Source organism: Nerophis ophidion, linkage group LG18, assembly GCF_033978795.1.
Source record: "Nerophis ophidion isolate RoL-2023_Sa linkage group LG18, RoL_Noph_v1.0, whole genome shotgun sequence".
Classification (NCBI taxonomy): domain Eukaryota; kingdom Metazoa; phylum Chordata; class Actinopteri; order Syngnathiformes; family Syngnathidae; genus Nerophis; species Nerophis ophidion.
Window position 1 is genome coordinate 1,911,882 of NC_084628.1, and position 26,563 is coordinate 1,938,444.

Below are 26,563 nucleotides of genomic sequence, written 5' to 3' on the forward strand. Positions count from 1 at the left end.
TGTGGAGGGGGTCCGGTCCGATGACCATGGATGAAGTACTGGCTGTCCAGAGTCGAGACCCAGGATGGACCGCTCGTCGGGACCCAGGATGGACCGCTCGCCTGTGTATCGGTTGGGGACATCTCTACGCTGCTGATCCGCCTCCGCTTGAGATGGTTTCCTGTGGACGGGACTCTCGCTGCTGTCTTGGATCCGCTTTGAACTGAACTCTCGCGGCTGTGTTGGAGCCACTATGGATTGAACTTTCACAGTATCATATTAGACCCGCTCCACATCCATTGCTTTCGGTCCCCTAGAGGGGGGGGGGGGGGGGGGGGTTGCCCACATCTGAGGTCCTCTCCAAGGTTTCTCATAGTCAGCATTGTCACTGGCGTCCCACTGGATGTGAATTCTCCTGCCCACTGGGTGTGAGTTTTCCTTGCCCTTTTGTGGGTTCTTCCGAGGATGTTGTAGTCGTAATGATTTGTACAGTCCTTTGAGACATTTGTGATTTGGGGCTATATAAATAAACATTGATTGATTGATTGAATATTAAGACTTTTCAGTGAGTTGACAGCAGGCTAACTAGCATGTGAACGTTATGTTACAACAGAGCATGAAACAGCTGACTGGCTGGTTCTCCACTAGGTTCATTCCTCTAGAACAGTGGTTCTCAAGCTTTTTTCAGTGATGTACCCCCTGTCAACATGTTTTTAATTCAAGTACCCCCTAATCAGAGCAAAGCATTTTTGTTTGAATAAAAATCGATACAGAAGTAAAATACAGCACTATGTCATCAGTTTCTGATTTATTAAATTGTATAACAGTGCAAAATATTGCACATTTGTAGTGGTCTTTCTTCAACTATTTGGGACAAAAAAAGGTATAAATAACTATTACTAAAAACTTCTTGAAAAAATAAACAAGTGTTCAATTTTAAATGCATATTTCTCCACATAGAAGTAATCATCAACTTAAAGTGTCCTCTTTGGGGATTGTAATAGAGATCCATCTGGAGTCATCAACTTACTTCTAAACATTTCTTCACAAAAAAAGAAATCTTTACAACATATTTATGGAACATGTCCACAAAAATGTAGTTGTCAACACTGAATATTGCATTGTTGTATTTCTTTTCACACTTTATGAACTTACATTCATATTTTGTTGAAGTATTATTCAATAAATATATTTATAAAGGATTTTTGAATTGTTGCTATTTTTAGAATATTTTCAAAAAATCTGACGTACCCCTTGTCATACCTTCAAGTACCAACATTTGAGAACCACTGTTCTAGAATCATTGGAGAAAGACGTAAATATAAATAGTGACCAACATTTGAGAACCACTGTTCTAGAATCATTGGAGAAAGACGTAAATATAAATAGTGACCAACATTTGAGAACCACTGTTCTAGAATCATTGGAGAAAGACGTAAATATAAATAGTGACCAACATTTGAGAACCACTGTTCTAGAATCATTGGAGAAAGACGTAAATATAAATAGTGACCTCAACATTTGAGAACCACTGTTCTAGAATCATTGGAGAAAGACGTAAATATAAATAGTGACCAACATTTGAGAACCACTGTTCTAGAATCATTGGAGAAAGACGTAAATATAAATAGTGACCAACATTTGAGAACCACTGTTCTAGAATCATTGGAGAAAGACGTAAATATAAAATAGTGACCAACATTTGAGAACCACTGTTCTAGAATCATTGGAGAAAGACGTAAATATAAAGAGTGACCAACATTTGAGAACCACTGTTCTAGAATCATTGGAGAAAGACGTAAATATAAATAGTGACCAACATTTGAGAACCACTGTTCTAGAATCATTGGAGAAAGACGTAAATATAAATAGTGACCAACATTTGAGAACCACTGTTCTAGAATCATTGGAGAAAGACGTAAATATAAATAGTGACCAACATTTGAGAACCACTGTTCTAGAATCATTGGAGAAAGACGTAAATATAAATAGTGACCAACATTTGAGAACCACTGTTCTAGAATCATTGGAGAAAGACGTAAATATAAATAGTGACCAACATTTGAGAACCACTGTTCTAGAATCATTGGAGAAAGACGTAAATATAAATAGTGACCAACATTTGAGAACCACTGTTCTAGAATCATTGGAGAAAGACGTAAATATAAATAGTGACCAACATTTGAGAACCACTGTTCTAGAATCATTGGAGAAAGACGTAAATATAAATAGTGACCAACATTTGAGAACCACTGTTCTAGAATCATTGGAGAAAGACGTAAATATAAATAGTGACCAACATTTGAGAACCACTGTTCTAGAATCATTGGAGAAAGACGTAAATATAAATAGTGACCAACATTTGAGAACCACTGTTCTAGAATCATTGGAGAAAGACGTAAATATAAATAGTGACCAACATTTGAGAACCACTGTTCTAGAATCATTGGAGAAAGACGTAAATATAAATAGTGACCAACATTTGAGAACCACTGTTTCTAGAATCATTGGAGAAAGACGTAAATATAAAGAGTGACCAACATTTGAGAACCACTGTTCTAGAATCATTGGAGAAAGACGTAAATATAAAGAGTGACCAACATTTGAGAACCACCATTGGAGAAAGACGTAAATATAAATAGTGAACAAGTGAATGAAAGGAGAAGTTAGCGGCTGTTGGAAGCAAGACGCCATCAGATCTAACATTAACGTTTGCGCGATGCCGTGGCTCTATGCTTGTAGAAAAAAAAAAGAAGTCATTGTAAACAGCGACTCACTGTAAAACTTACTTTACGACGAGAAGGTTATCCTTCTTTTTCTTTGTAACTTCGCTGATGTCCGCGGCACCTTCACGTGAAGTTCCACCCCTTAAAAGGTGTAAACCAATCAGAGCCAACAACGTTGTTTTCAAGCGACACAAATGACGTCATCACAGTGCGACACGCTGTATAGAAACAAAGGCTGGAAGTAGCGTTCTTTTGAAGGCGCACATGGAATAGAAGTTCATGTTGGAGTTATTGGGATGACATTGTAGCTGCAAGTCTTCATGTTGGAGTTATTGGGATGACATTGTAGCTGCAAGTCTTCATGTTGGAGTTATTGGGATGACATTGTAGCTGCAAGTCTTCATGTTGGAGTTATTGGGATGACATTGTAGCTGCAAGTCTTCATGTTGGAGTTATTGGGATGACATTGTAGCTGCAGGTCTTCATGTTGGAGTTATTGGGATGACATTGTAGCTGCAAGTCTGGTCCTGTGCCGCCACAACAACGGCAGCCCTCAGCGTAAAAGGAGTGAAAGCTAAGTGTGTGAAGATAATTGTCTGCTGGTCACCGAGGTATGAGTTGTAGACGTGGAGGTGGTGGAGGTGGAGGAATGAGTTGTAGACGTGGAGGAGGTGGAAGGAGCAGGCGAGGAGGAGACGGCAGCAGGGAAAGAGGACTTGTGTCCAGCGGGAGCTCCATCACCCTTGAAGAGGATCCGGCTGCTAGCCGCCATCCATCACACCTGAAAGGACGGGAGATCGGCCTGTGGTACGCCAGATACGGAGCCGTGAAGAAGAAACATGCTGAGCGGAAATCGGTTTGTTAACTTCAACTTCAACTACCAACATTGTCACATGTAGGAATACACACTATGTTGTCAGCAGTGTTTGTGCACCTGACCTCGCTCACATAGGAACCTGAAGTGCCATCACATTCACCTTTTGCAGCTATTACAGCTTCAACTCTTCTGGGAAGGCTGTCCACAAGGTTGCAGAGTGTGTTTATATCTTCATGGATGGCTGTCCACAAGGTTGCAGAGTGTGTTTATGTCTTCTGAGAAGGCTGTCCACAAGGTTGCAGAGTGTTTATATCTTCATGGATGGCTGTCCACAAGGTTGCAGAGTGTGTTTATATCTTCATGGATGGCTGTCCACAAGGTTGCAGAGTGTGTTTATATTTTCATGGATGGCTGTCCACAAGGTTGCAGAGTGTGTTTATATCTTCATGGATGGCTGTCCACAAGGTTGCAGAGTGTGTTTATGTCTTCTGAGAAGGCTGTCCACAAGGTTGCAGAGTGTCTTTATATCTTCTGGGAAGGCTGTCCACAAGGTTGCAGAGTGTGTTTATATCTTCTGGGAAGGCTGTCCACAAGGTTGCAGAGTGTCTTTATATCTTCTGGGAAGGCTGTCCACAAGGTTGCAGAGTGTGTTTATATCTTCATGGATGGCTGTCCACAAGGTTGCAGAGTGTGTTTATATTTTCATGGATGGCTGTCCACAAGGTTGCAGAGTGTGTTTATATCTTCATGGATGGCTGTCCACAAGGTTGCAGAGTGTGTTTATATCTTCATGGATGGCTGTCCACAAGGTTGCAGAGTGTGTTTATATTTTCATGGATGGCTGTCCACAAGGTTGCAGAGTGTGTTTATATCTTCATGGATGGCTGTCCACAAGGTTGCAGAGTGTGTTTATGTCTTCTGAGAAGGCTGTCCACAAGGTTGCAGAGTGTCTTTATATCTTCTGGGAAGGCTGTCCACAAGGTTGCAGAGTGTGTTTATATCTTCATGGATGGCTGTCCACAAGGTTGCAGAGTGTGTTTATATTTTCATGGATGGCTGTCCACAAGGTTGCAGAGTGTGTTTATATCTTCATGGATGGCTGTCCACAAGGTTGCAGAGTGTGTTTATATCTTCATGGATGGCTGTCCACAAGGTTGCAGAGTGTGTTTATGTCTTCTGAGAAGGCTGTCCACAAGGTTGCAGAGTGTTTATATCTTCATGGATGGCTGTCCACAAGGTTGCAGAGTGTGTTTATATCTTCATGGATGGCTGTCCACAAGGTTGCAGAGTGTGTTTATATTTTCATGGATGGCTGTCCACAAGGTTGCAGAGTGTGTTTATATCTTCATGGATGGCTGTCCACAAGGTTGCAGAGTGTGTTTATGTCTTCTGAGAAGGCTGTCCACAAGGTTGCAGAGTGTGTTTATATCTTCATGGATGGCTGTCCAGAAGGTTGCAGAGTGTGTTTATATCTTCATGGATGGCTGTCCACAAGGTTGCAGAGTGTGTTTATATCTTCATGGATGGCTGTCCACAAGGTTGCAGAGTGTGTTTATATTTTCATGGATGGCTGTCCACAAGGTTGCAGAGTGTGTTTATATCTTCATGGATGGCTGTCCACAAGGTTGCAGAGTGTGTTTATGTCTTCTGAGAAGGCTGTCCACAAGGTTGCAGAGTGTCTTTATATCTTCTGGGAAGGCTGTCCACAAGGTTGCAGAGTGTGTTTATATCTTCATGGATGGCTGTCCACAAGGTTGCAGAGTGTGTTTATATTTTCATGGATGGCTGTCCACAAGGTTGCAGAGTGTGTTTATATCTTCATGGATGGCTGTCCACAAGGTTGCAGAGTGTGTTTATATCTTCATGGATGGCTGTCCACAAGGTTGCAGAGTGTGTTTATGTCTTCTGAGAAGGCTGTCCACAAGGTTGCAGAGTGTTTATATCTTCATGGATGGCTGTCCACAAGGTTGCAGAGTGTGTTTATATCTTCATGGATGGCTGTCCACAAGGTTGCAGAGTGTGTTTATATTTTCATGGATGGCTGTCCACAAGGTTGCAGAGTGTGTTTATATCTTCATGGATGGCTGTCCACAAGGTTGCAGAGTGTGTTTATGTCTTCTGAGAAGGCTGTCCACAAGGTTGCAGAGTGTGTTTATATCTTCATGGATGGCTGTCCAGAAGGTTGCAGAGTGTGTTTATATCTTCATGGATGGCTGTCCACAAGGTTGCAGAGTGTGTTTATATCTTCATGGATGGCTGTCCACAAGGTTGCAGAGTGTGTTTATATTTTCATGGATGGCTGTCCACAAGGTTGCAGAGTGTGTTTATATCTTCATGGATGGCTGTCCACAAGGTTGCAGAGTGTGTTTATATCTTCTGCGAAGGCTGTCCACAAGGTTGCAGAGTGTGTTTATGTTCTGAGAAGGCTGTCCACAAGGTTGCAGAGTGTGTTTATGTCTTCTGAGAAGGCTGTCCACAAGGTTGCAGAGTGTGTTTATATCTTCATGGATGGCTGTCCACAAGGTTGCAGAGTGTGTTTATATCTTCATGGATGGCTGTCCACAAGGTTGCAGAGTGTGTTTATATCTTCATGGATGGCTGTCCACAAGGTTGCAGAGTGTGTTTATATCTTCATGGATGGCTGTCCACAAGGTTGCAGAGTGTGTTTATGTCTTCTGAGAAGGCTGTCCACAAGGTTGCAGAGTGTGTTTATATCTTCTGGGAAGGCTGTCCACAAGGTTGCAGAGTGTGTTTATGTTCTGAGAAGGCTGTCCACAAGGTTGCAGAGTGTGTTTATGTCTTCTGAGAAGGCTGTCCACAAGGTTGCAGAGTGTCTTTATATCTTCATGGATGGCTGTCCACAAGGTTGTGGAGTGTGTTTATATCTTCATGGATGGCTGTCCACAAGGTTGCAGAGTGTGTTTATATCTTCATGGATGGCTGTCCACAAGGTTGCAGAGTGTTTATATCTTCATGGATGGCTGTCCACAAGGTTGCAGAGTGTGTTTATATCTTCATGGATGGCTGTCCACAAGGTTGCAGAGTGTGTTTATGTCTTCTGAGAAGGCTGTCCACAAGGTTGGAGAGTGTGTTTATATCTTCATGGATGGCTGTCCACAAGGTTGCAGAGTGTTTATATCTTCATGGATGGCTGTCCACAAGGTTGCAGAGTGTGTTTATATCTTCATGGATGACTGTCCACAAGGTTGCAGAGTGTGTTTATATCTTCATGGATGGCTGTCCACAAGGTTGCAGAGTGTTTATATCTTCATGGATGGCTGTCCACAAGGTTGCAGAGTGTGTTTATATTTTCATGGATGGCTGTCCACAAGGTTGCAGAGTGTGTTTATATCTTCATGAATGGCTGTCCACAAGGTTGCAGAGTGTGTTTATATCTTCTGCGAAGGCTGTCCACAAGGTTGCAGAGTGTGTTTATGTTCTGAGAAGGCTGTCCACAAGGTTGCAGAGTGTGTTTATGTCTTCTGAGAAGGCTGTCCACAAGGTTGCAGAGTGTGTTTATATCTTCATGGATGGCTGTCCACAAGGTTGCAGAGTGTGTTTATATCTTCATGGATGGCTGTTCCCACAAGGTTGGGAGCATGGAATTGTCCAAAATGTTTTGGTATCCCGGAGCATTCAAAGTTCCTTTCACTGGAGCTAAGGGGCCGAGCCCAACTCCTGAAAAACAACCTCACACACGGGCTAATTGGAAGGTCACATGAAGGTTAGAGCTGTGTAGCAAGTGACTGTGCAGAAAGTTTTTGCACTATGCTGACCTCTCTGTCAGTTTACCTGGCCTACCTCTTGCTGGCTGAGTTGCTGTTGTTCCCAAACTCTTCAATTTTGTTATAATAAAGCCAACGGTTGACTTTGGGAAATTTTAGGACTGGATTTGTTGCACAGGTGGCATCCTATGACAGTTCCACGCTGGAAATCACTGAGAGCGGCCCATTCTTTCTCAAATGTTTGTAGAAACAGTCTCCATGCCTAAGTGCTGGATTTGATACACCTGGGATTAAGACACCTGATTATGATCATTTGGATTGTTGGCCGAATACTTTTGTCAATTAAGTGTATGTGTGTTTTGCTGTGTTCCAATGAGACTATTGTGTTTGTGTTTAAAGTCCTACTGAAAGCCACTACCAGCCACCACGCAGTCTGATAGTTTATATATCAATGATGAAATATTAACATTGCAACACATGACAATACGGCCGCTTTACTTTACTAAATTGCAATTTTAAATTCCACGCGGAGATTCTTGTTGAAAACGTTGCAGAATGATGACGCGGGACGTCACGGACTGTCAGGAAATATTAGCGCAGCGCACTAGTAGCGGCTAAAAGTAGTCTCTTTTCATTGCGCAATTCCACAGTATTCTGGACATCTGTGTTGCTGAATCTTTTGCAGTTTGTTCATTTAATAATGGAGACTACAAAGAAGAAAGCTGTTGGTGTAAAGCGGTGTATTGCAGCTGTCTTTAGCGCCGAGACAAACAAACGGTCAAACAAACATGTATCTCTACGTCAACCAGCATGTTTTTGGATGGGAAAATTTGTATATATATCTTACCGGAGACATCATTGGATTATTCGTCGTCCTGCAGCAGCTGTTTAAAAGGCAGCTGTGAGCTTGGCTCCTCGGCTTCTCTCTGAGACACTGCGTGTTCACCGCAGCCATCCGACCTCGAGGTATGTCTTTACAACCTCACTAAAACACTATTAAAACAATAAGCAGATAAAGGATCTTCCAGAATTATCCTAGTAAATGTGTCTAATTACATCTGAAACACTTACACTCGCCCAGGGCCGTCGCTTTTTATTTAATTTATTTTTTCATTTTTTCCTAGTCCTTCGCCATCAACATCATCATCCATCAATCTTTCATCCTGTGCTCAAATTAATGTCGTTTTCTCGGTCCAAATAGCTCTTGCCCCTGGAGGCTCCCATTAAAAACAATGTGAGGACGTCAGGAGCCCTCACCCTTGTGACGTCATCATCTGCGACTTCCGGTACAGGCAAGGCTTTTTTATCAGCACCAAAAGTTGCAAACTTTATCGTGGATGTTCTCTACTAAATCCTTTCAGCAAAAATATGTCAATATGGTGAAATGATGAAGTATGACACCTAGAATGGAGCTGCTATCCCCGTTTAAATAAGAACATCTCATTTCAGTAGGACTTTAAGCAGCATCATCTGTCGTCGACTAAATAGGACTTTTCACAAGCATTTGTTGAGCAACTCTCTCTCTCCCCCCCGCATGCTGGTATGTAGCGGGCAGTGGTCCAGATGGATGAGGCCAGAGAGCAGAACATCATCAAGCTGCTGGATTCTGTCCAGAAGGAGCAGTCGGCTGCACAACCACCAACACGAGATGCAAGAGCCTCTGCTTCCCACAGCTGGCGCACACCTCCTGACAGAAGTGTTCACTGGTGAGAACTTGTACATGGTGCAACGTGACGACAACACTCCAAGTCCAGCTGGTTGAGGCTCTCAGTCTTTGTCTGATGCAGCTACTTTGATGGAGACATGCCCGAGCAAGGTCAGCACAAGGCCGAGCAGGAAGGGTAAGACAAAGTGTCAATATTTCATGGAAGCACTGCTGCTGTACCATCTTTGGCCATGGAACTGTTCTGACCTGCACGGGTAGTGCTACTAGTGCACGGGTAGTGCTACTAGTGCACGGGTAGTGCTACTAGTGCACGGGTAGTGCTACTAGTGCACGGGTAGTTCTACTAGTGCACGGGTAGTTCTACTAGTGCACGGGTAGTTCTACTAGTGCACGGGTAGTTCTACTAGTGCACGGGTAGTTCTACTAGTGCACGGGTAGTGCTACTAGTGCACGGGTAGTTCTACTAGTGCACGGGTAGTGCTACTAGTGCACGGGTAGTTCTATTAGTGCACGGGTAGTTTTACTAGTGCACGGGTAGTGCTACTAGTGCACGGGTAGTTCTATTAGTGCACGGGTAGTTTTACTAGTGCACGGGTAGTTCTATTAGTGCACAGGTAGTTTTACTAGTGCACGGGTAGTTCTACTAGTGCACGGGTAGTTCTACTAGTGCACGGGTAGTTCTACTAGTGCACGGGTAGTTCTACTAGTGCACGGGTAGTTCTACTAGTGCACGGGTAGTTCTACTAGTGCACGGGTAGTTCTACTAGTGCACGGGTAGTGCTACTAGTGCACGGGTAGTTCTACTAGTGCACGGGTAGTGCTACTAGTGCACGGGTAGTTCTATTAGTGCACGGGTAGTTCTACTAGTGCACGGGTAGTGCTACTAGTGCACGGGTAGTTCTATTAGTGCACGGGTAGTTTTACTAGTGCACGGGTAGTTCTATTAGTGCACAGGTAGTTTTACTAGTGCACGGGTAGTTCTACTAGTGCACGGGTAGTTCTACTAGTGCACGGGTAGTTCTACTAGTGCACGGGTAGTTCTACTAGTGCACGGGTAGTTCTATTAGTGCACGGGTAGTTCTACTAGTGCACGGTAGTTCTATTAGTGCACGGGTAGTGCTACTAGTGCACGGGTAGTTCTACTAGTGCACGGGTAGTTCTACTAGTGCACGGGTAGTGCTACTAGTGCACGGGTAGTTCTACTAGTGCACGGGTAGTTCTACTAGTGCACGGGTAGTTCTACTAGTGCACGGGTAGTTTTACTAGTGCACGGGTAGTTCTACTAGTGCACGGGTAGTGCTACTAGTGCACGGGTAGTGCTACTAGTGCACGGGTAGTTCTACCAGTGCACGGGTAGTTCTACCAGTGCACGGGTAGTTCTATTAGTGCACGGGTAGTTCTACTAGTGCACGGTAGTTCTATTAGTGCACGGGTAGTTCTATTAGTGCACGGGTAGTTCTACTAGTGCACGGGTAGTTCTACTAGTGCACGGGTAGTTCTACTAGTGCACGGGTAGTTCTATTAGTGCAAGGGTAGTTCTAATAGTGCACGGGTAGTTCTAATAGTGCACGGGTAGTTCTATTAGTGCACGGGTAGTTCTACTAGTGCACGGGTAGTTCTAATAGTGCACGGGTAGTTCTACTAGTGCACGGGTAGTTCTATTAGTGCACGGGTAGTTCTATTAGTGCACGGGTAGTTCTACTAGTGCACGGGTAGTTCTACTAGTGCACGGGTAGTTCTACTAGTGCACGGGTAGTTTTACTAGTGCACGGGTAGTTTTACTAGTGCACGGGTAGTTCTACTAGTGCACGGGTAGTTCTACTAGTGCACGGGTAGTTCTACTAGTGCACGGGTAGTGCTACTAGTGCACGGGTAGTTCTACTAGTGCACGGGTAGTTCTACTAGTGCACGGGTAGTTCTATTAGTGCACGGGTAGTTTTACTAGTGCACGGGTAGTTCTACTAGTGCACGGGTAGTTCTACTAGTGCACGGGTAGTTCTACTAGTGCACGGGTAGTTCTACTAGTGCACGGGTAGTTCTATTAGTGCACGGGTAGTTCTACTAGTGCACGGTAGTTCTATTAGTGCACGGGTAGTGCTACTAGTGCACGGGTAGTTCTACTAGTGCACGGGTAGTTCTACTAGTGCACGGGTAGTGCTACTAGTGCACGGGTAGTTCTACTAGTGCACGGGTAGTTCTACTAGTGCACGGGTAGTTCTACTAGTGCACGGGTAGTTTTACTAGTGCACGGGTAGTGCTACTAGTGCACGGGTAGTGCTACTAGTGCACGGGTAGTGCTACTAGTGCACGGGTAGTGCTACTAGTGCACGGGTAGTTCTACCAGTGCACGGGTAGTTCTACTAGTGCACGGGTAGTTCTATTAGTGCACGGGTAGTTCTACTAGTGCACGGTAGTTCTATTAGTGCACGGGTAGTTCTATTAGTGCACGGGTAGTTCTACTAGTGCACGGGTAGTTCTACTAGTGCACGGGTAGTTCTACTAGTGCACGGGTAGTTCTATTAGTGCAAGGGTAGTTCTAATAGTGCACGGGTAGTTCTAATAGTGCACGGGTAGTTCTATTAGTGCACGGGTAGTTCTACTAGTGCACGGGTAGTTCTACAAGTGCACGGGTAGTTCTATTAGTGCACGGGTAGTTCTATTAGTGCACGGGTAGTTCTAATAGTGCACGGGTAGTTCTACTAGTGCACGGGTAGTTCTATTAGTGGAATCTTTGTCCACTTCTCCATGATGACGTCACCGCTGCAGCTGGTGGATGTTCTGCTTGAGGACGCCCCAGAGTACTAAATTGTGTTCAAATCTCAAGCCATACTTAGTCACTCCATCACACCCTGTTTCTCCAGACTTGGACTTGCAATGTGAATTATATATTCATATAGCGCTTTTTCTCTACTGACTCAAAGCACTTGACATAGTGAAAGCCAATACCTAAGTTCCATTTAAAGCAGTGTGGGTGGCACTGGGAGCAGGTGGGTCAAGTGTCTTGCCCAAGGACACAACGGCAGTGACGAGGATGGCGGAAGCGGGTATTGAACCTGGAACCCTCAAGTTGCTCGCACGGCCACTCTACCAACCGAGCTATACCGCCCCACTTTGCCTATGTTGGGAAACTGCCACGAGTATTCCAAGGAAGGAAATCGTTACTTGCCTCACCATGCTGCAGAACATATTGGAGTTAAAGTCTCTCAATATACTACCGCAGTTAACTTGATTAAAGTCTCAATATACTACTGCAGTTAACTTGATTAAAGTCTCAATATACTACTGCAGTTAACTTTATTAAAGTCTCAATATACTACTGCAGTTAACTTGATTAAAGTCTCAATATACTACTGCAGTTAACTTGATTAAAGTCTCAATATACTACTGCAGTTAACTTGATTAAAGTCTCAATATACTACCGCAGTTAACTTTATTAAAGTCTCAATATACTACTGCAGTTAACTTGATTAAAGTCTCAATATACTACTGCAGTTAACTTGATTAAAGTCTCAATATACTACTACAGTTAACTTGATTAAAGTCTCAATATACTACTGCAGTTAACTTGATTAAAGTCTCAATATACTACTGCAGTTAACTTGATTAAAGTCTCAATATACTACTGCAGTTAACTTGATTAAAGTCTCAATATACTACTGCAGTTAACTTGATTAAAGTCTCAATATACTACTGCAGTTAACTTGATTAAAGTCTCAATATACTACTGCAGTTAACTTGATTAAAGTCTCAATATACTACTGCAGTTAACTTGATTAAAGTCTCAATATACTACTGCAGTTAACTTGATTAAAGTCTCAATACACTACTGCAGTTAACTTGATTAAAGTCTCAATATACTACTACAGTTAACTTGATTAAAGTCTCAATATACTACTGCAGTTAACTTGATTAAAGTCTCAATATACTACTGCAGTTAACTTGATTAAAGTCTCAATATACTACTGCAGTTAACTTGATTAAAGTCTCAATATACTACTGCAGTTAACTTGATTAAAGTCTCAATATACTACTGCAGTTAACTTGATTAAAGTCTCAATACACTACTGCAGTTAACTTGATTAAAGTCTCAATATACTACTGCAGTTAACTTGATTAAAGTCTCAATATACTACTGCAGTTAACTTGATTAAAGTCTCAATATACTACTGCAGTTAACTTGATTAAAGTCTCAATATACTACTGCAGTTAACTTGATTAAAGTCTCAATATACTACCGCAGTTAACTTGATTAAAGTCTCAATATACTACTGCAGTTAACTTGATTAAAGTCTCAATATACTACTGCAGTTAACTTGATTAAAGTCTCAATACACTACTGCAGTTAACTTGATTAAAGTCTCAATATACTACTGCAGTTAACTTGATTAAAGTCTCAATATACTACTGCAGTTAACTTGATTAAAGTCTCAATATACTACTGCAGTTAACTTGATTAAAGTCTCAATACACTACTGCAGTTAACTTGATTAAAGTCTCAATATACTACTGCAGTTAACTTGATTAAAGTCTCAATATACTACTGCAGTTAACTTGATTAAAGTCTCAATATACTGCTACAGTTAACTTGATTAAAGTCTCAATATACTACTGCAGTTAACTTGATTAAAGTCTCAATATACTACTGCAGTTAACTTGATTAAAGTCTCAATATACTACTGCAGTTAACTTGATTAAAGTCTCAATATACTACTGCAGTTAACTTGATTAAAGTCTCAATATACTACTGCAGTTAACTTGATTAAAGTCTCAATATACTACTGCAGTTAACTTGATTAAAGTCTCAATATACTACTGCAGTTAACTTGATTAAAGTCTCAATATACTACTGCAGTTAACTTTATTAAAGTCTCAATATACTACTGCAGTTAACTTTATTAAAGTCTCAATATACTACTGCAGTTAACTTGATTAAAGTCTCAATATACTACTGCAGTTAACTTGATTAAAGTCTCAATATACTACTGCAGTTAACTTGATTAAAGTCTCAATACACTACTGCAGTTAACTTGATTAAAGTCTCAATATACTACTGCAGTTAACTTGATTAAAGTCTCAATATACTACTGCAGTTAACTTGATTAAAGTCTCAATATACTACTGCAGTTAACTTGATTAAAGTCTCAATATACTACTGCAGTTAACTTGATTAAAGTCTCAATATACTACTGCAGTTAACTTGATTAAAGTCTCAATATACTACTGCAGTTAACTTGATTAAAGTCTCAATACACTACTGCAGTGAACTTGATTAAAGTCTCAATATACTACTGCAGTTAACTTGATTAAAGTCTCAATATACTACTGCAGTTAACTTGATTAAAGTCTCAATATACTACTGCAGTTAACTTGATTAAAGTCTCAATACACTACTGCAGTTAACTTGATTAAAGTCTCTCAATATACTACTGCAGTTAACTTGATTAAAGTCTCAATACACTACTGCAGTTAACTTGATTAAAATCTCAATATACTACTGCAGTTAACTTGATTAAAGTCTCAATATACTACTGCAGTTAACTTGATTAAAGTCTCAATATACTACTGCAGTTAACTTGATTAAAGTCTCAATATACTACTGCAGTTAACTTGATTAAAGTCTCAATATACTACTGCAGTTAACTTGATTAAAGTCTCAATATACTACTGCAGTTAACTTGATTAAAGTCTCAATACACTACTGCAGTGAACTTGATTAAAGTCTCAATATACTACTGCAGTTAACTTGATTAAAGTCTCAATATACTACTGCAGTTAACTTGATTAAAGTCTCAATATACTACTGCAGTTAACTTGATTAAAGTCTCAATATACTACTGCAGTTAACTTGATTAAAGTCTCAATATACTACTGCAGTTAACTTGATTAAAGTCTCAATATACTACTACAGTTAACTTGATTAAAGTCTCAATATACTACTGCAGTTAACTTGATTAAAGTCTCAATATACTACTGCAGTTAACTTGATTAAAGTCTCAATATACTACTGCAGTTAACTTGATTAAAGTCTCAATATACTACTGCAGTTAACTTGATTAAAGTCTCAATATACTACTACAGTTAACTTGATTAAAGTCTCAATATACTACTACAGTTAACTTGATTAAAGTCTCAATATACTGCTACAGGTTCCCAGTACTAGCTGCAGTCAATGCTACTATCAACAAGCTTGACTTAATTATCTTGATCAGTGGCTCACAAAGTAGCACCTCAGAAAAAACATGGTTCTCCAATTACCACTATATTGAACAACATTAAAATACAGTAGCGTAGTAGGCCTAAGTATTCATTAAACACAAGGCCAATGTTTTATTTACCAAGTGTATTTTTGAACTCCAAACCATTACAACAGTTTAAACAATAACACTGTGTTTTAGATGTATTGGAAAAACAAAATAAAACTACTTTAAATCAAGTGATTATTTAGCCTACCGCTATATGATCCCCGCGTACCACTGGTAGCGCACTTAGCGCATTTGATTTTTCCGTTTGTAGTTGTAAATCCATCTTTTTTTTTTAATATCTGTTAAATTATGACACTAATATTTTCCGTTTTTCCTCGATTTTTCCAACCTACGTGTTAAAATCTTGATCCATCACCTTGCCATACCTGCCAACAACTACGGTTTTTCCCTAATAAGTACAGTTTTTGATTATCTGGTGGTAAAAACTACAATTTCCATTAAAATATTGACTTAATAATCAAAGCTACTTAGCGAAGCAACCTTGCAGGCAGGGGACAAAATATATGGTAAACATCAATGATGATTGGTTGTTTTACATATAAGAACATCCATGATTGGTTGGTTGGTTTACTAGTTTAGTTTAGTCTTTATTTGAAGGGACAATGCACAGAGACATGAAGCTCAAAGACAGATAGAGTGTGTTCTGTATCAGATTATAGCTGAATAGCTCATTTCCATCTGCAGTCCCTGGCTACCTAAATTAAACACAAAAATCATGCAATAAAATTATAAAAATAAAACATACTATAGCATATAATGAAATGAAAAAAAGTCCTAAAATGCCCTTTCATTGACACATACTTTAATATACAATACAACCACCCCTCCTTTACATCATAACTAGACAATAAATGCTCTTGTTTACATCTGTCATCATTTGTAAAAACAACCATGATTTTAACACACACACCTCACAATTTACAACAAAATGCTCTCATGGATAAATATAATACACAGGAAGTTGATCTGTCAATCATAGTGCCGACCTTAGTGACCGTGTGATAAACTTTGATTGGTCCAAAGCCACTTCTTAACTTCAATTGTGAACGAACAGTAATCTGTTAGACTTTAAGTTTGTTGTGTGGTGGTTCCATTACTTTATGACCTTATATGAAAAGGCTGATTGTGCAAAAGATGTTTTACATCTGGGTACGCTACACTGCCCCCTGGTGGAGGCTCTCGTGTTTGTCACAGCAGATGTAAACTAGACAAAGTGCTTAAGTGGCGCTGGTGCAGTGTTATTTAGGACTCTTTGAATGTTAGCTAAATGTAACAATCTATATTTTTGGAGAAGTAAACAGTGATGGTGATGTTATGGTTTTTGCTCAAGGATTCTGAGTGATTGTGCAAAGTTTCCAATGGCCTCAGAGTCATTTTGCTTGCCTGGAACCAACATGTCATACAATAAAAAAAACGAGACATAATCCTTGCATTAAAATAAGTTTGACCTGCCTCCAGTGTTAATGAATTCCTGATACATTTGAACATCTTCGTGTTGTATTTAAGACTCTGTGTGATATGTTCTTTAAAGCCAAGTGTTGGCTCTAAAATGACACCCAGGTAACGATACATTTTGGATTATTTCCTTATAAACAGTTATATTTAGAAAGGATGACATTTTATATATGTTAACAAAATACATTGTTGCCGTTTTCTTAATGTTTAATCATGTAAGACAAGGGTCATGTAGTCATCTTGCCACCTTCTCCATGGCTGCTGGAAGTTTTCCCCAAGTAGAAATAACATACATCTGGATATTTACATCCTCTCATCCAGATGTCAGGTGGTTTATGGAGATGGAAAAAGAAGAGGGCCGATATTAAAGCCTTGTGGCAGGCCGGTATCAGTAGCAGTGAAACTGGATGTTGTGTTATCAACACATTGGGTCCGACCAGATAGATATGACATCCTCCAGGCCAGAGTAATCTGTCGACACTTTAAAAGTTGTTTTAATGAGTCGCGATTGGTTAAGATTAGGGCAAAATATTAGGGACAGGCCAATCAGAGGCAAGATAGGGCGGGTCATGGAACCAGGAAGTGAAATCACAACAGACATCCCAAATGACGACGAGAGAGTCGGAGAAGAGAAGAACAAATATTCCAGATTGATATATTAGAAAAACTAGTGTAAGATGGCAGAGGGATTGTCTTCCTTAGATTCTTCTTTTAGCCATGTAGACCACGTCCAGGAGACCCACAACGTCTCTGCTTGGCCACATTTGTACACATTTATGCGTCGGGATAAAACATTCATTTGACTTGTTTACCATGTAAGCCCAAATCCGCACTGCTGTCCACATGGAAGAGGTGGAAGACACATTGAAGAACACATGATTGGCAGACGTGTGATGACTTTCACACTGTCTAATTGCTACTTTTCCTTTTCATTGGTCTTTTACAACAAGACAGTAGCTGAAATTTTGGTCATTATTTTTACTCTTTATATTTTGACATTGAAGAGTTGAATCATTTTGAAACATAAACAACATGACTGCAAGAAATGTGTTAAATCATGCTATAAATCATAGGTGGCTATTTAGATAAAGGAAGTTAGCTGATAGAATAAACATTCTTTGTACTGTTTGTCCCCCCACTGGGGCACACAACCTGCGTTCCCCACACCTGCGGCTTGTTTTCAGTCTTTTTTATTAAGTTCAAATCACATGCCTGCTTACCACAGTTTGAGAGTCACTGATCTAAATCATGCAAGACACAATCATCTTGGTCCTCTCTTGTCTTGCCAGCTATTTAGACAATAATGGGTTAGAGTTACTCTCTTACTAACCCTAACTGACTACTCTCAAGTGTTTCCGAGTTTCATTTCTTTTAGGTTGAATTATGAGTGGTCCAATCACTAATCAATCATTTTATTTCAATTAGGCTCATCTCTCAGGCAGTTGAAGATGAGATTCCTGACACGTGGGATGATGATGATGATGATGATGATAATGATGATGACAAGGAGGAGCAGAAGCAAGGGGAGGAGGAGAAAGAGAAACCGAAGAGAAATGACAAAGATTTTGAGTTTTTACTTGAGAAAATAGCCAGAGACCATTCACTGGATGAGTCATTGCGGAGAGATCTGCAGAGGAAGAGATCCCAGCCAGCGTACAAGGAGATGCTGGTGAGCATTAGTGACAGGCTGACATTTCTCACAGTGCTGCCAAATGCCGGCTTTCATGCTTTTGCTCTTTCCTTTTTAGTCGTTTAGAGAAAAATTGCCATCCTATGGAAAAAAAGAGGTTTGTTTTTTTGTTCATGTATAAATGGTAAAATCACCAATCCTTCTCCTTAATCTTACCTGCTTTTGTCTGTTCTCCTGCCAGGAGCTGGTCCAGCTGATCAACTCCAACCAAGTCCTGGTTGTGAGCGGTGAGACCGGCTGTGGGAAGACCACTCAGGTGACCCAGTTCATTCTCGACGACCACATCAACCGAGGCCTGGGTTCAACGTGCCGGGTGGTTTGCACGCAGCCTCGTCGCATCAGCGCCATTTCGGTACGTCACCCGGAGGTGTCGCCGGCAAATTGAATACCCTGATAGTTCAACAACATCCTGGGTGTGTTTGCGTCCACATAGGTGGCACAGCGTGTGGCGGCAGAGAGGGCAGAAAGTGTTGGCAATGGAAATTCCTGTGGGTACCAAATTCGCTTGGAAAGGTAAGTGTCAAAACGGAGAGACAGCACATGCATGATCATTGCCTCTGGCCACACACACCTCTAATGAGATTATGCATTTTGATTGATGTTGTGGGAGTATTCATTTAACAATGATTTTATTATTGTGGTTGTAATTTGCAGACATTTTCCGCTTGTAAATGACTCACCCAAAATAGTTGGGTTTCATTAAAATCCTGCAGCTGTCTGTCACCAACAATATGGCTTGATATTGAGTGTTGGAAACGAAAGCTCCATGAATCCAAGTTGTGGAAGCGCCAACTAGTACATTGTATGAAGGCAGAATGATACGGGATATGAAAGTAACACAGCTGGAAGATCATTATGTGTGACTGGCCTCCAATTTTTAGCCCAAAGTCATTTTGTGGTGTTCTTGTTTCCTGTAATTGTAGATGTTACTGCCGCGTGACAAACTTACATATTTTAGACCAAGCGTCTGTAACCTGTTCTATCAAACCTATTTTGTGTCTGTTGGAAAATGCAATTGATTTTCTCTCTTTTCCCAGCCAGTTACCACGGAGACAAGGCTCGGTCCTGTACTGCACCACCGGCATCATCCTGCAGTGGCTGCGCTCAGACCCGTGAGTTTTCCTCATCGCATCTTCTTCTCTCACTTTCGGCTGGCCGATCTTCCCTTAGTGTCACTCTGCTTCATTGACTTGTGCTTGACTCGGCTGTCATTAGTACGGCTCCCCATCCTTTGAGGCAGACTCAAAACACGGTTAACTCATCCCCGCACGTTGGTCTTTGCATTACCAGGAGCCAAACCAGGGTGCCAGCTTTTATTGTTGTCTCCTTCGTACCCGTCCTGAAATGGGCACGACTTTAGCAATCGTGAGTCATTTTCAGGACTGTGGCAGTCTGGTAAAATGCTGCAATTTTTTGTTGCATCATGCTTACACAGTAGCTGGCCCAGAGGTTGGTACAGTACATTTATACTCCTCTCTCTCTGTACGGTAGAAACATTTTCAGTCCAGTGAGCACAAACACAGATGAGTGCACAGAAGTACACAACACAAATGCATCATTTTAAATGGCAGTTGACATCCCCGACATGTCAGAGGGAGCTACATTTGTACAAAATGCCCGATGAGCTTGCTGCTCAACATTTGAAGTCACTATTACTGTATTTTCCCGAATATAAACCGCTACTCTTTTCGCAAGTTCTTACACAAACGTGCGGCTAATATATGGATTTTTCTTTGCTTACGGCTAAATGATGGAATGGATGAAGCAAAGAAATCAATGTGCTTAAATGATCCACTTTAGGAAGCTGTCTGAACTCAAAGATGTTATAAGTACATGGAAGCATAATCCTGATAAAGATCTTGAACCTTATCATACAATAAAAAATCTTGTTCATCTTATAAAGGATGAATAAAGACATCCATTCATTTTCTGTTTTGTTTAATCAGCCATTTTACTGCCGTCTTACTAACACCGTTTGGAAAAAGGTATTTAAATAAACATTTACAAAATCTTTCTATGTAATTATCTCATTTCACAAAAAAAAATTGTGGGTGTGGCCTAAGTGTGGAAAATATATATTTATAATCATTTGTGTAAAAATGTTGGTGGGATGTCCTCTTCGCCCTTTCAAGATCCAAATGTATGCCAGACATTTTATCAAGCAATTTTAGCTGTTAGAATAAATATAAAAGTAGAAAGGATATTCATAAAAATGTAAATCCGATTTAACTGGGTGTGAGTTTTCCTTGCCCTCATGTGGGCCTAGCGAGGATGTGGTAGTGGTTTGTGCAGCCCTTTGAGACACTAGTGATTTAGGGCTATATAAATGAACATTGATGGATTGATTGATTGAAATGGGAAGGCTACACAAAAGTTGCTAGGGAGGTCCTCGTTGCACGTCTCACTGGGAGGAGACCCCGGGGCAGACCAAGGACCAGATCGGGGGATTAGGTCTCCTCTCAGGCCTGGGAACACTTGGGGATCCCCCAGGAGGAAGTTGCTGCTGTTGCTGTGGGGAGGGAAGTCTGGGGGTGTCTGTTAGAGCTGTTGTCCCCGCGGTTGAAGATGGATGGATATTAATAATCAAATCCCCCAAAGTATAATAGATATTTCATGTTGAAGCATTAAAACAAAGAATATATTTCTTGGGAAGCTGACATTTTGTCCTCATTAGAGAGAAAGGAGTGAGGCGATTTAAAGGGCTATAAAAGTTTAAAATGACTGATCATTATTTTCTTCCTAGAATCCCATGTACTTTGTGTCGTTGTACTATATATGTACTATAAGAAGCCCTTAACACTAACTTGGTCTCTTATTTGACTCAGGCACTTATCGAGTATCAGCCACTTGGTTTTGGATGAGATCCACGAAAGAAGTCTCCACTCTGACGTCTTGCTCACAATCGTCAAGGACCTGCTGGACTTTCGAGAAGACCTGAAGATCATCCTAATGAGCGCCACGCTCAATGCGGAGAAGTTCTCTAAATATTTTGGTATAAGATGCGTGACATGTTGTATTTTGTAGAGACATCATTTGTGAAGTAATAAGTCTGCTCCTCACCCATTGTCCATTTTTTTAGACAACTGTCCCATGATCCACATCCCGGGTTTGACCTTCCCAGTGGAAGAGTTCCTCCTGGAGGACGTGGTGGAGATGACAAGGTAGGAGCATTAGCTCGCACTTAACTTGACTCTGTTCCATCTTGAATTGAAGAACTTCTTTTGGCCAGATATCGTCCAAAGAGTAAAGAGTGTCGCCCTGCGTGGAAGAGAGGCTTCATGAAGGGCCAACACTCCAGACCCGAGAAGGAGGAGAAGGAGGCGGAGTACAAGGAGAGCTGGCCTTCTTATGCTCGCACGCTACAGGCTAGGTTAGTAGAGGGCTTTTGCTCAAATAATAATAATAATAATAGTAATAATAATATTGTCCTTGCTTCCTTTGATTTCAGCTGAAAAATGTATGTCCTGTTTCCCCCCAGATACTCTCACAACACTATTACTGCTCTTGAAATGCTGGACGCTGACGACAAGATTGACCTCGAGCTAATCGTGGCACTTATCCGACATATTGTGCTAAACGAAGGGGTGAGTTTGCCACTTTCGTACTCACCGGACACTTCATTAGGTACTGTACAGCTGCACAAGTATCACTAATTCTGTATATTCATTATTGCCATATTTACATACATCTTTTTTTTAGGTGTACAAAATAAAGTGTGCGCTGAATCTGATATCGGGTGCCGTGCATTTGTCGGAAGACAGATTGGAAAAACATCTTCTAAGCACATTGCGACATAAGATCAGAAAAAATGTCTTTGCTAGCAGATCTGTGCTCATGAAAACATGCACAAATGCTGTCCCGCTGCATCCTCATCTTCTTCCCTCCACCTCTTCTTTAGTCGTACACACACTATGTAGTAGTCATTTAAGGTTTGCCTTTTGAATCCTCGATGCGTATGCATTAGGGCTGGGTGACATACCGCTTTTATACTTCATTCCGCTATATTTTAAAAAGCGATATGTATTTGGGACTGTACCGCTACATATTATATTTCATGCTACGTTACAGCCGCTTGCTGTCCTTGTGCCTGACAGGCAGAGAGCTTTTCTTCCCCTCTTTGGCTCGTGTTTATTGAGGCTTCTCTGTGACGCACATTGACCTGCTGAGCCTGCGCAGAAAACTTTTTTTTTTTACCACGGCGGTTAGGTCATTGAAATTAGAAAGTGTGGCTCCCAAGCACAAGTGATTAATGCGGAAAAGCAAAGTCATTAGAACTTCCCGTAATAAAACACGTCTGTCAATCAGCCATTGAAACAGCTGATTGACTGTGGCATCGTCAGACAGCAAGAAGGGGAAGGACTGATTGTCCGTGACGGACTCTTGACTGAAGGATGTGAGCAGCTGTCTTGATTGTGTTGGTTATGAAGGATGTGAGCAGCTGTCTTGATTGTGTTGGTTATGAAGGATGTGAGCAGCTGTCTTGATTGTGTTGGTTATGAAGGATGTGAGCAGCTGTCTTGATTGTGTTGGTTATGAAGGATGTGAGCAGCTGTCTTGATTGTGTTGGTTATGAAGGATGTGAGCAGCTGTCTTGATTGTGTTGGTTATGAAGGATGTGAGCAGCTGTCTTGATTGTGTTGGTTATGAAGGATGTGAGCAGCTGTCTTGATTGTGTTGGTTATGAAGGATGTGAGCAGCTGTCTTGATTGTGTTGGTTATGAAGGATGTGAACAGCTGTCTTGATTGTGTTGGTTATGAAGGATGTGAGCAGCTGTCTTGATTGTGTTGGTTATGAAGGATGTGAGCAGCTGTCTTGATTGTGTTGGTTATGAAGGATGTGAGCAGCTGTCTTGATTGTGTTGGTTATGAAGGATGTGAGCAGCTGTCTTGATTGTGTTGGTTATGAAGGATGTGAGCAGCTGTCTTGATTGTGTTGGTTATGAAGGATGTGAGCAGCTGTCTTGATTGTGTTGGTTATGAAGGATGTGAGCAGCTGTCTTGATTGTGTTGGTTATGAAGGATGTGAGCAGCTGTCTTGATTGTGTTGGTTATGAAGGATGTGAACAGCTGTCTTGATTGTGTTGGTTATGAAGGATGTGAGCAGCTGTCTTGATTGTGTTGGTTATGAAGGATGTGAGCAGCTGTCTTGATTGTGTTGGTTATGAAGGATGTGAGCAGCTGTCTTGATTGTGTTGGTTATGAAGGATGTGAGCAGCTGTCTTGATTGTGTTGGTTATGAAGGATGTGAGCAGCTGTCTTGATTGTGTTGGTTATGAAGGATGTGAGCAGCTGTCTTGATTGTGTTGGTTATGAAGGATGTGAGCTGCTGTCTTGATTGTGTTGGTTATGAAGGATGTGAGCAGCTGTCTTGATTGTGTTGGTTATGAAGGATGTGAGCAGCTGTCTTGATTGTGTTGGTTATGAAGGATGTGAACAGCTGTCTTGATTGTGTTGGTTATGAAGGATGTGAGCAGCTGTCTTGATTGTGTTGGTTATGAAGGATGTGAGCAGCTGTCTTGATTGTGTTGGTTATGAAGGATGTGAACAGCGGTCTTGATTGTGTTGGTTATGAAGGATGTGAGCAGCTGTCTTGATTGTGTTGGTTATGAAGGATGTGAACAGCGGTCTTGATTGTGTTGGTTATGAAGGATGTGAGCAGCTGTCTTGATTGTGTTGGTTATGAAGGATGTGAGCAGCTGTCTTGATTGTGTTGGTTATGAAGGATGTGAGCAGCTGTCTTGATTGTGTTGGTTATGAAGGATGTGAGCAGCTGTCTTGATTGTGTTGGTTAATTACATTGCAGCGGTCCATGATTAGAAAGCCAAGGCATTCATGGACATTCCTGTTTAAGAAGTCGTGAGTCTCCACTACACTTACTTCAACTGTAGTTAATACTGCACTCACACAGAGCGACAACGCTAGATAACCGGTGATAATAATGAGACATCATTTAAAGCCCCGCAGTGCTGGAAGATAAAAGTATATTTTTTTAATATCTGATTCCTCTGAGGAGATGAAGTGCAAAGTTATTTTTGAAGCACAACCAGCTTATCATCCTGATTTTTTTGAATGATATGGCCGTACTTTGTTAAGAGAAAATATAAGATAAAACCCGACTGATTCTCACCTCCAACATAGTTGTAGCATGGTTCTGTCATGATTCTAACATGGTTATAGCATGGTTCTGTCATGATTCTAACATGGTTGTAGCATGGTTCTGTCATGATTCTAACATGGTTGTAGCATGGTTCTGTCATGATTCTAACATGGTTGTAGCATGGTTCTGTCATGATTCAACATGGTTGTAGCATGGTTCTGTCATGATTCTAACATGGTTGTAGCATGGTTCTGTCATGATTCTAACATGGTTGTAGCATGGTTCTGTCATGGTTGTAGCATGGTTCTGTCATGATTCTAACATGGTTGTAGCATGGTTCTGTCATGGTTGTAGCATGGTTCTGTCATGATTCTAACATAGTTGTAGCATGGTTCTGTCATGATTCTAACATGGTTGTAGCATGGTTCTGTCATGATTCTAACATGGTTGTAGCATGGTTCTGTCATGGTTGTAGCATGGTTCTGTCATGATTCTAACATGGTTGTAGCATGGTTCTGTCATGATTCTAACATGGTTGTAGCATGGTTCTGTCATGATTGTAGCATGGTTCTGTCATGATTCTAACATGGTTGTAGCATGGTTCTGTCATGGTTGTAGCATGGTTCTGTCATGATTCTAACATGGTTGTAGCATGGTTCTGTCATGATTCTAACATGGTTGTAGCATTGTTCTGTCATGGTTGTAGCATGGTTCTGTCATGATTCTAACATGGTTGTAGCATGGTTCTGTCATGATTCTAACATGGTTGTAGCATGGTTCTGTCATGGTTGTAGCATGGTTCTGTCATGATTCTAACATAGTTGTAGCATGGTTCTGTCATGATTCTAACATGGTTGTAGCATGGTTCTGTCATGATTCTAACATGGTTGTAGCATGGTTCTGTCATGGTTGTAGCATGGTTCTGTCATGATTCTAACATGGTTGTAGCATGGTTCTGTCATGATTCTAACATGGTTGTAGCATGGTTCTGTCATGGTTGTAGCATGGTTCTGTCATGATTCTAACATGGTTGTAGCATGGTTCTGTCATGGTTGTAGCATGGTTCTGTCATGATTCTAACATGGTTGTAGCATGGTTCTGTCATGGTTGTAGCATGGTTCTGTCATGATTCTAACATGGTTGTAGCACGGTTCTGTCTTGATTCTAACATGGTTGTAGCATGGTTCTGTCATGATTCTAACATGGCTGTAGCATGGTTCTGTCATGATTCTAACATGGTTGTAGCATGGTTCTGTCATGATTCTAACATGGTTGTAGCATGGTTCTGTCATGATTCTAACATGGTTGTAGCATGGTTCTGTCATGATTCTGACATGGTTGTAGCATGGTTCTGTCATGATTCTCACATGGTTGTAGCATGGTTCTGTCATGATTCTAACATGGTTGTAGCATGGTTCTGTCATGATTCTAACATGGTTGTAGCATGGTTCTGTCATGATTCTAACATGGCTCGAAGATGATTGTAGCATGGTTCTAACATGATTGTAGCATGGTTTTAGCACGCTTCTAACATGATTATAGCATGGTTTTAGCATGAGTCTAACATGATTGTAGCATGGTTTTAGCACGCTTCTAACATGATTATAGCATGGTTTTAGCATGAGTCTAACATGATTGTAGCATGGTTCTGTCATGATTCTAACATGGCTCGAAGATGATTGTAGCATGATTCTAACATGATTATAGCATGGTTTTAGCACGGTTCTAACATGATTGTAGCATGGTTTTAGCATGAGTCTAACATGATTGTAGCATGGTTTTAGCACGGTTCTAACATGATTGTAGCATGGTTCTAACATGATTGTAGCATGGTTTTAGCACGGTTCTAACATGATTATAGCATGGTTTTAGCATGAGTCTAACATGATTGTAGCATGGTTCTGTCATGATTCTAACATGGCTCGAAGATGATTGTAGCATGATTCTAACATGATTATAGCATGGTTTTAGCACGGTTCTAACATGATTGTAGCATGGTTTTAGCATGAGTCTAACATGATTGTAGCATGGTTTTAGCACGGTTCTAACATGATTGTAGCATGGTTTTAGCATGAGTCTAACATGGCTCGAACATGATTCTAGCACGGTTCTAACATGATTGTAGCATGGTTTTAGCATGAGTCT

At 41.0% G+C, this 26,563-nt stretch overlaps 1 protein-coding gene across 1 annotated transcript in view; it reads left to right on the forward strand.

The window, feature by feature from the left end:
* Window positions 1–2,910: 2,910 nt before the first annotated feature.
* The window catches only part of dhx36 (DEAH (Asp-Glu-Ala-His) box polypeptide 36), a 34,941-nt gene continuing 11,288 nt past the window's right edge, over window positions 2,911–26,563 (forward strand). Inside the window, exons 1-13 of the mRNA XM_061878533.1 lie at window positions 2,911–3,019; window positions 3,184–3,561; window positions 8,796–8,953; window positions 9,035–9,088; window positions 18,057–18,300; window positions 18,380–18,418; window positions 18,503–18,673; window positions 18,755–18,834; window positions 19,359–19,433; window positions 21,147–21,313; window positions 21,401–21,482; window positions 21,551–21,691; window positions 21,800–21,905. Coding sequence (XP_061734517.1) covers window positions 3,319–3,561; window positions 8,796–8,953; window positions 9,035–9,088; window positions 18,057–18,300; window positions 18,380–18,418; window positions 18,503–18,673; window positions 18,755–18,834; window positions 19,359–19,433; window positions 21,147–21,313; window positions 21,401–21,482; window positions 21,551–21,691; window positions 21,800–21,905 — 1,560 coding nt within the window. The 5' untranslated portion in view covers window positions 2,911–3,019; window positions 3,184–3,318. The remainder of the gene's footprint in view (window positions 3,020–3,183; window positions 3,562–8,795; window positions 8,954–9,034; window positions 9,089–18,056; window positions 18,301–18,379; window positions 18,419–18,502; window positions 18,674–18,754; window positions 18,835–19,358; window positions 19,434–21,146; window positions 21,314–21,400; window positions 21,483–21,550; window positions 21,692–21,799; window positions 21,906–26,563) is intronic.